The 9,807-nt window shown below is 51.6% G+C and overlaps 1 protein-coding gene across 1 annotated transcript; it reads left to right on the forward strand.

Annotated features, from left to right (window-relative positions):
• Positions 1-3,937: 3,937 nt before the first annotated feature.
• On the forward strand, positions 3,938-8,532 carry SUCNR1 (succinate receptor 1). Its single transcript, XM_042797730.1, is given in 3 exon segments — positions 3,938-3,994; positions 3,996-4,061; positions 6,313-8,532. Coding segments are annotated over 3 exon segments (1,074 nt in total). The 3' UTR covers positions 7,264-8,532.
• The last annotated feature ends 1,275 nt before the right edge of the window (positions 8,533-9,807 follow it).

The following is a 9,807-nucleotide window of genomic DNA, read 5'->3' on the forward strand; positions in this document are numbered from 1 at the left end:
GCAGGAGGAACAGCAGCACCGCGGGTGAAGCGAGATTGCTGGGGTGCAGGTGGCTTTTGGCATCTGGGTTATCTGGAGCACCCTACAAACATCCCCTAAGCAATGGGCCAGCCACAGCCCCTTCATCAGGGAGACCTGAATTCCGGGAAAGCACAGAAATTCTCAGATGCATTTTTCTGGCAGGGAGCTGGCAAGTGAGCTCCTGAGTCCACGCATGACAGCTTCGGCTTGGGGACTGAAGCAGAGGAGAAATAGGTCACATTTTGTCCGGAGCACAGGCGGACCAGGTACTGCTGGGCTAATATAGACAAGCCCCGGGTAAACCAAAGTAAACGTTTCATTCTATTCCTTCTTTGTACCAAGGGTAGAAGCAGCATTAGGCTTTCACACTTATGGTAACGGGCTGTGCAGCCTCTGCCCGAGGCCAGCCATGTGCTGCAGTTGTCATGGCAAAGTTCTCCTCTACTGGTTCATGGTGGCCAGGGCAAGGTATTAATTAATTTCCCCTAGTAACAATTTATAACCTGAAAGAATATTCCCATGTTCCATTTTGCTCACGGGGCCGAATCCTGAGTGGGGACAAACATCCTCAGTTTAAAAGGCTCTGCAGGAAAGGCACCACATTTCACTCAAGGTCAACCTGAATGACTCATTCCCATCAGCCAAATGCAAATACTTCGCAATAGCCAAGTTACTGCTGATCGAAGTAAAGATGATGAAATCCCTCCGGTAGCTGGGGCGAAAGACATGCAGAGCTGGAAGACTTACTTTGAGCACAGTGGAAGCCCCTATTTATTCCTGTCGTTGATGCCACACGTTCTGTTCAGTTTCGCTGCCGGGGCGCTCGGGCTGTCCAGCAAACCCGGCAGCTCCTGCTCCCGCCCGGGGCTGGCTCCCGTTTGGCCCTGACCGGGAGAGCGCCGGTCGCCCCCGGCTCTTGTCGAACTGGGCAGCTGCTCCAAGGGCAGCCCCAGCCTGGCCCGCGGCACCGAGGAGCGGCTTCGGCAGCTGTTTGTTGTCTGACTTACCTTTTTAAAATTGTAGTTGAATTGGGCTGGTAAAACTCAGAAACTGCTCTTCTGTATAATTCACCAAGGTGAAGTAATGCTGAGTACACGCTAGGGCTGATTATTTCCAAAATTTCAGGGACTGAAAGCTAATGTGTCCGTTAGCTGTTTATTTTATTTAGCTTTTTTCCAGCTCATGATAGTTCTCCTGCAGCCATTAACATCTAATTTGTAGCTTCTTTTCTGCCTTTTTACTCATGCTTTAAAACTGAGGCATACAAATTCTGGCTTAAATTTAAGAGATGTAACTCTACTTCAGCTATACTTGCTAAACTTGCAATTTCCCAGAATTTTCATTTCTGCTGTTTCTAAATGGTGTTTTTTAAAAGTACCCATCCTACACAGTCATGTTAAAGTGAGCTGGGCTTGTCCAAATTGCCACACAACGGGCAGTGGTGAGGCACATGTTCCCAAATAGATGCTGATCACAATTTAATTTCCTTTCTGGCTTTCCACTGTGATTGTTGATGTATAGAAGTTTGTGTTGTGCCCCATGTTTGCATTAATAAAAAAAAAAAAGTCCAGTAACTGGCTGTGACTTTAGCTGCAGCCCTGGCCCAGAGCGTGGCTGGAGGTGCTGCCCCTGGGCCCCAGGTCGGGTTTGTTCTTGCAGCCAGAGGAACTGACAGAGCAGGGGCTGGGGGGACCTTTTGATTTTTAATCTCGTAGTGGAAATTCAGAGCTCTGTCTTTCACTGGCACTCCTCTTTCTTCTCGCACTTTTTCAGAATGTACTTGTCGTCTGGAGCATCGGATCATTTTCTTTCTGAGAACTCCCTGGCCCCCCGGGTACAGGAGCTCCTTCCGCACCGCCGGGCTCCTGGGTACGTGGAGAGGAGAAAAGTGAGCAGCACCTTCTCCGCCTTTCCTTCTGAAAAGGAAGGAAATTGCTTTCAAAAGTGATTTTTAGCTAGCTGCGTGGTGGCTGTGTTTGCGGAGAACCTCGAAGCTTTGCTCTGAAACGCCCTCCGAGGCGGGGACGCCCGGGAAGGGGCCCGATCCTGGGCTGGCCGGGCACCAGAGCGCGCGCGGTTCCCTGCGCAGGCGGGAGCGGGGATGCGCTGGCGACGAGCACAGCCCTGAGCCCCGGGGTGCCCACACACCCCCCCACCCCCCCGCGCCCCAAATGTCCCTGTCTCCTGGGCACGACCCTCCCCAGCGCGGGGGCTGCCATCACCCGTGGGGCTGATGCAACCCCCGGGGCTGCTCTGCTGCCGGGGGGCAGCTCTGCCCTCGACGCACAAGCCGCGGGAAGGGCTAACGCGGCGTTTTTCAGATACGCTTAAAGCCTCGGAACTCAACCCCAGTTGGTTTGGGCCCGGGGGGGGGGGGGCTGGGGGGAGCCGCTGGCCCAGCTGACGGCAGCACCGGCACCGCTGCTGCTGTCCCGAGGCCGCCTGCGATCGAAATCCTGCGCGAGGGAGCAGCGGGAGGCCCGTGCGTGGGCGCGCGCTGCGGCCGCCCGGCCGTGCCCGCGGGGTGCGGCAGCGCCTGGCTTGGTGTCTGCCAGCGATTCCGAGCGAGCGGCCTTCGGCGGGTGCGTGAGGTGCTTTCGGCTGGCTTACTAAAGGGGTGACTAATACGCCCCCCCCACGCGCTGGGGGTTTATTTTTCCTGCAGAGTAGGCCCAAGTGACCACAAACACAGCCTGCACGCGGAGTGAAACGCTTTTTTCTGTAGCAGGCTGAAAGGAGCCCTACTTCTTACGCGAGCCAGGGAAGAAGAGCTGAGCCTTTTGTGTTTGGTCATGAATGTGTATTGATTGACAGGTCATGTCACCGCAGGTTTTTGGCTTGAAACCTCGCTTCGAGTGCGGGGTTTTCTGAAAATCTCCGCCGGATCCAAGCCTGCCCGGCGCCGTGGGAATCCCAGGCGGGGAGCAGCTCCCGCGGGCCAGCCGCGCAGCCCCCCCGCCGCCTTCGACCCAACCGCAGCCGAGATCGCGCTCGTGCTCGCTCGCACGCAAGGAAGCTGCAGCAGCCCCGCTTTCTCATGCACCGACCGGCACTTCCAGGCAGGACACCCAGGCTGGGCCTGCCCTGCCTCCCGGAATTGGAACTGCATCGCTTACCGACAGCCCTGGGGTTTCTGACCAGTGGATGACAGTAATCCACGGGTAAAAATACAAACAAGACTACGTGTGAAAACGGCCCTGGCTTGAAACCAAGAAACAATTTTTGTGCTGATGTAGACTGGTTCAGGCGCTTTAGTTGCAGTAGAGCAGAGTTGTTTTATATGAGCAGCATTTATTCTCGATGTTAAAAACATAATAATATTATATACCAATGATGAATAAGCCAGCAAGAGTTAAAATGTGTTACTCTATGAAAACCAAGTGCTCTTCTTTAGCGCTCTGCCTTAATATGTTGTTCTCGCGGGTTTGCTGACTGCAGCACTGCCACTGAGCTGCTGCCTGTGTTGGGGTGATCTCCGGGTGCCCCAGGAGGGGCTGCCCCGTGCCTGAGGACGGCTGGGTGTCATCAGGACGTGACCCACCAGGCTTTGCCCTCCCGGCACCCCTGGGGACCTCTCCGCACGTGGGACGAAGAGCAGTGCCCTCTCCCTCCTCACACCTCGGGGAAGAAGCGCTGGGCTCGACGCCTTGACGCCGGCCAGGCAGGGCGGGAGCTGGGGGGGCGGCTCGGCCCCCGGCCAGGAGAATTTCAGGGAAAACCCTTTATCAGAACCCAGGAGCGTGGAGCAGAGCTGCAGCCTCCCCTGGGTCGTTTCCACACCAGCTTCTGCAAAGGGGGAAGTGTTTGTTTGCTTCTCTCCTTGGAGAAGCGAAGGCTTTGCAGCGCCTCCCTCCCACGAAAGCTGCCCCCTCGTCCTGCTCAGCCAAACAAATCGCTCCTTTGCCTTGACTCGTTAATGATTGAATCATATGCAAACCAGGCTTCCCGGAGCTGCAGCGCTGCACCCCAGGGATCCCCGCGTCCTCGCCGAGGCATGGTCTGCAGAGCTGAGGGAGCAACAGCACCCAACCTCGGGGATGGTGAGGGGTCCTTGGGGGGGGCAGCACCCACCCCCGGGGATGGCGAGGGGTCCTTGGGGGGGGCAGCACCCACCCCCGGGGATGGCGAGGGGTCCTTGGGGGGGGGGCAGTACCCACCCCCCAGGGATGGCAAGGGGTCCCTGTGGGGGGGGGGGCAGCACCCACCCCCGGGGATGGCGAGGGGTCCTTGGGGGGGGGGGGGGCAGCACCCACCCCCCCAGGGATGGCGAGGGGTCCCTGTGGGGGGGGGGGCAGCACCCACCCCCGGGGATGGCGAGGGGTCCTTGGGGGGGGGCCGGTGTGCCCCCCACCGCTCTGTCAGAACACTCTGCTATTCCTCTAGCGAGGCCAGTTCTGAACGAAGCCTTTAACTGTCTTACCCTATCTGCTTACTTTAAAACAGATTAATCAGTGTTTTCCTAACAACTACCTAAATCGATGTATCTGTCAATACAGTAATTTTAAAATTATAATTTGTATTTAAAGTGCTAATGTTAGTGCAGTGTTTTTTACAATTAAAATCTCACTGAAGTGCTGGGTTTTATCTCAAGAGCCTGAACAGCCAGGGTTAGGCTAGGTGCTGCATGTTATTCTGACCAGCGTAAGCATTCATGGCTGTACAATTTTTGTCTCCTGCAGTATGCAGTCTAAGTGTTGATATTTGCAGGACATAACTTCATGAAGTTTTGTATATGCTGTACTTTATTCTGTCTTATGGTCTACCTTTGAAATAAAATAGAGTGCTTTGAGAGCAGAGACCTATTAACAAATTATAGACACCAGAACAAGCTTGAAAATACTTAAAACTACTACGTGATTTGTGGAGGCTGTCTAGCAGATTTTGTGGCAGTCGCATCGCTGCTCTTTCAGAGCTTAGATTTAGCTTGATTTCAGTTTTAATCTATAAGCCGTTTTTCTAACGTTTTGTTTTCTTCTGTTTTCTAATTGTTTTGCTAATATTTTAACCAAAGGTTCTTGCTTGCAGTTCCTGGGCAGGTGGGGCCAGGTGTCCCTGCCTGGGCAGGGAGAGGAGGCAGCACTTGAGATCCTGCTCTATTTCTTTCCCCGTAGCCTGCAAGCACTTCTTTAACCAGCCTTTAGAAAGCAAGCAAAATCTGTCCTCGGGCAAACTCACAGCTGGCGCAGGTTCCTGGAAAGCTTTGCTCCTCGAAGGATGTGGACGTGCCCCCAGCAGCCGCCCTCGGCCCCCGGCTGAGCCGTGTGGGTGGGGGGCAGCCCCCCGGCAGCTCGCCCGGCCGTGTGCCGCTCCACGGGGCCCGGGGCTCAGCAGAAATTCCGAGCTGGGGTGCACGGGGCTTCGCTGGGAGTTAGTAACAAAAGTGACTTTAATTTTGTGAATTTGGCTTCAGAGGATTTTTATCTGGAACTTGACTGCTCTGTCCTCTAGACTACAGCCGCTTTCATGCCAGCAAGGGCTCGCCAGTTGTAGCTGATCCTTCCCTTTTTGAAAGGGCTTTTTGTAGAAAACCGAGAAGGTGCTTGTAAAGCCCCGGGAGCAGAGATGCCCTGTGAGTGCAGGAACGGCTCAGGAGCCCTCCGGCACGGCTGCCGCGGTGCAGAGCGTACGCACCTCACCCTCACAGCACCGTCCGTGCAGTTCTGGGCCCGAGTCACCAGCAAAGCCGTACAAAGTGCACGATGAACGGTTCGATGAATTTAATAAACACGCTCTCTTCTGATTTCCTAATGAATTCCGAGGAACATGAGCAGGGGCAAATTGCTGCTAATGAGTTCATCCTTTATCAGCCCTGACAGCGGACTTCTGCTTTAGTGATGAGCGAGGAGGCCACGGGGCAGGGGTTGGGTAACGGGGAGGCAGATGATTTCCAGCAAGGGCTGTGACAAAGTGGTGACGGCCGAGTTTCACTTTCCCAACCTCTGGTAGTGTCAGGGGCTTGGCCAGGCGGCAGCTGGCACGTTATGGCAGATGTCTTCAGAGGCTGCTCTTCCTTCAGACTCCCCACAACAGGTTTTTGCTCACGCAGGTTTTCATCTTGCTCAGTAACTTGCTGGTCAATAGCTGAAAGCAGAAATCTTGTGTGCATAAGGGATATTATTTGAGTTCAAATCTCTATTTACCATATAAAATGTAAGGAAACAGTATGCTATATTGAGCTATTATGGCAATAATATAAAAATAGCCATGCAATGATCTCTTACTAATTTTTGGTGTTTACGTCTGTTTTTGTTTGTTTTTTTGTTTTTTTTTTTTTTTCTTTTGACTTTCCAGGCTGTGAACGAGACAGATGGCTGTTTGATGATGAACAGAGACTTAGAAAAGTATTATCTTTCCACCATGTACAGCCTTGAGTTCATTTTAGGCTTCATCGGAAACACCATTGTTGTCTTCGGCTATGTCTTCTGCCTGAAAAACTGGAAAAGCGGCAACATCTACCTGTTCAATTTATCATTATCAGATCTATTATTTCTCTGTACTCTTCCAATACTTGTGAACAGCTACTCCAGCGATCGATGGACAGCAGAGAGCATCTTGTGCCACAGCAACAGATTCTTGTTGCATGCAAACCTGTACAGCAGCATCCTTTTCCTCACTGTTATCAGTATTGACCGATACATGCTCATAAAATATCCTTTCAGAGAACATTTTCTGCAAAGAAGGAAGACGGCCCTTATCGTGTCTGTTGCCGTATGGCTCGGAGTGATACTAGAACTGCTGCCGCTGGTGTATTTCCTGGAGCCTATAACGCCTGAAAATAATTACAAGTGTCTTGATTATGCAAGCTCTGGAGACCCCACGAAAAGCCTCATCTATAGCATGTTCCTGACTGTCTTTGGGTTCCTCATCCCTCTCGTGATCATGTGCTGCTTCTATGTGAAGATGGTTCTTTTCCTTAAAAACAGGAGTGAGCAGCTCAGTTCCCCCCTGACGCTTGAGAAGCCCCTTACTGTAGTCGTCCTCACGGTGGTCATCTTCTCGTTGCTCTTTACTCCCTATCACATAATGCGCAATGTCCGACTTGCTTCCCGAATACCAGCCTTGAACGTCTCGCTGTGCACGCAGGGCATCATCAACACCGTTTACATTGTCACGAGACCCATTGCGTTTTTTAATAGTGCCATTAATCCCGTTTTTTATTTCTTAATGGGTGACCACTTCAGAGAGATGCTGATGGCAAAAATAAGGCAGCTCTTGAGCAGGTTAGCAACCCCTGGCAAATGAACGAACAAGGAGACCTCTTGTAGTGGAAGACGGGGGGAGGAAACTCTCTTAGAGAGAGCGTTCACCCACGTACAGTGCCACTTTTCTTTAGATAACTTTATTTATGCTATATAGAATATGCCTGAGGTGACTGTGTTCCTCTAAATGCACTTGTTACCCTGTTGTGCAGGAGAGCTCCTCCTGCTAACCAGATTCCAGCAAACCAGAAGTGATGGTGTTCTCTCACAACAGCACAGCAGGAAGCCCTGCTCTCCTAGCAGGACACGCTATGGCCTATTAATATTGTAAATGAAAGATCATCATTGTAGTTTTTTGAGGGAAAATTTGCTGATCTCAGGTAGCTTCTTTGTGAACCATAATTTGGTGGTGGACTGGACCTCAGCTTGGATAAAATATGCCGGGGCACTAATTCACGTGTTCAACACAGCCCAAAGATCAAGGTGGAATCATCTTTTTATAAGTGTTTGCAAACTCTGCATCTCCTGGGAGATTTACCTTTCGGAATGAATAACTGGGCCAATTTACATTTCCACCTGATTTGGTGAAGGCTGGCCTCTTGGATGCGGCAAAAAAAGGGAGGTATGCAAAGGGCTGGGCGGAAGGCTGCGTTGGCACTGCAGAGCGGGGGCGGTGGCTGGGTTTGCTGGCAACGAGGGTGAGGAGTGCAGAAAGCTGGAGCGTTGGCTGCTGGTCTTACAAGCATTTCACAGATGCACTGGGACAGTGAAGATGTGTGTCTGTGCAGGCACACTCTTTCACTCTTCAGCTTGCAGAAGTGAAAATAAGAAAAATCTATTGTTTTAGTTTTTAACTGAGATTTGCCTCCGTACATCACTGGCACAGCTATGCAAGTTCATACTGGCATTTTCACAGTCACTTTTCAAAGTATAGATTCACTTAACTTTAATGTAATTATCAATAAGTGCGAGCAGAACGTATGGCTTGAAGCAGAATTTGGACTTCCCAGTTCAAACTTCATTATTGGAACAATTAATGAAACAGGAGCTGATGAGGAGCCAGTTCTCTGCCTACCGTCCCTGCAGAACTGTTGCTGCAGCAGAACTTGCTCTCCCGCGGACTGACCTGACTCCAAACACAAAAGCTGAAGAGCTCCGTGAAGCAAGAGGCTCGGGTGAGCCGGGGCTGGGGAAGGACCTGCCGGGAGAGGGGAGTGCCCGAGCGCGCAGGGCAGAGCCTGGGCGGGCTGCAGGCTTAACTGTTCCACTGATACCACCACCTGCTTGTAATAAACTGTGCACCCTGTTTGGGAAAAAAAAAAAAAAAAAAAAAAAAAAAGCGCCTCCTTTGTGTCGAGTGTTTTGGTTTATGTGCTGTTGCCTTTAATGTTGGTGAAGCCGCCCCGTCTGCCCTTTTCCCGTTAGCAGTATGACCCTGCACGGCTGTGAGCAAAAGCACTCGTCTGGTCAGATTTGAGAGATAAGGCACCCGCTTCCCTCTGCAAGTGCCTGACACAAATACCCGTGCTGGTGCTCCTCCAGGGTGGCCCCAAGGTGACAGGTGCTCCCCCTGAGCTCAGGGTGCTGCTGCAGCTCCCGGTGGTGCTGGGGGAAGGATTTTGCTGCCCCATGGCACGAGTGTCTCCAGCAGCGCTGCCGGGGAAGTTGGATGGGGGCGAGGGGCTGGTGTGTCCCCCCCAGCGCTGCTGCTGGCTCTCACCCCGGCTCTGCACAGCTCGGGCTGGGGGGGCTGGAAACAGCACCCAGGCTGTGCCGGCGGGGAGGGGGGTGTCCGGGGAGTGCTAACCAGAGTTTGGACTGGAGAGAAATGTGCATAAATCCTTATTTTCCCCCCGCTGTTTGCTTTGTAACAAATCTGTACGCGTAAATCGCTAAATCACCCTGCCAGTGGTGGAAAAAAGATCCATCATGCATGTTATGGCAGCAGAGCTTGGGACAGATAAAGCTGCACTTGAGTTTCCATTATAAATACCTCCTGGTTTTTAAGCACCATTGTACGCAGCACCAAGAGGCAATAATTCAGGTGGGTGTGACATTGCGCGTGTTCAGCAAAAATACACATGAAGCTAAGAGCAGGATTTCCAGAAGCGAGTTGAATATTCCCTTTTTGAAGTTGGAGTCTAGTGCCTTAAAGAGGAATTTTCTTCCAGGGAAAGTATCATACAGCAATAAATATTAAGCTGAAACACCTTTCGTAGACTCACTTTGCCTATTGCCGTGGACAGAACAGGATTTTTCAAGGTAATGTTTATTTTCTAAAACTGTAGCTATTTGGGGCTTTTCTATATCAGCTCAGTGGCTTCTTTTTCTTGCGAATGGGTTTATGTCATCACGTATCAGCTCAGTGGCTTCTTTTTGTTGCGAATAGGTTTCCATGATCACATATCAGCTGTATCAGCTCAGTGGCTTCTTTTTCTTGTGAATGGGTTACGTGAGGCTCAAGATGTGTTGGTAGGTTTTGTTTTTTTAAATGTGTACGTAATCCCACAGCAGAAGTGGAAAGACCACGTATGCTGCACCCGGATGTGCTGTTTGTATTTAATTTTTTTCCTGCATCGGAGATTCA

Source organism: Tyto alba, unplaced genomic scaffold (assembly GCF_018691265.1).
Source record: "Tyto alba isolate M040663 unplaced genomic scaffold, T.alba_DEE_v4.0 Super-Scaffold_10, whole genome shotgun sequence".
Lineage (NCBI taxonomy): Eukaryota > Metazoa > Chordata > Aves > Strigiformes > Tytonidae > Tyto > Tyto alba.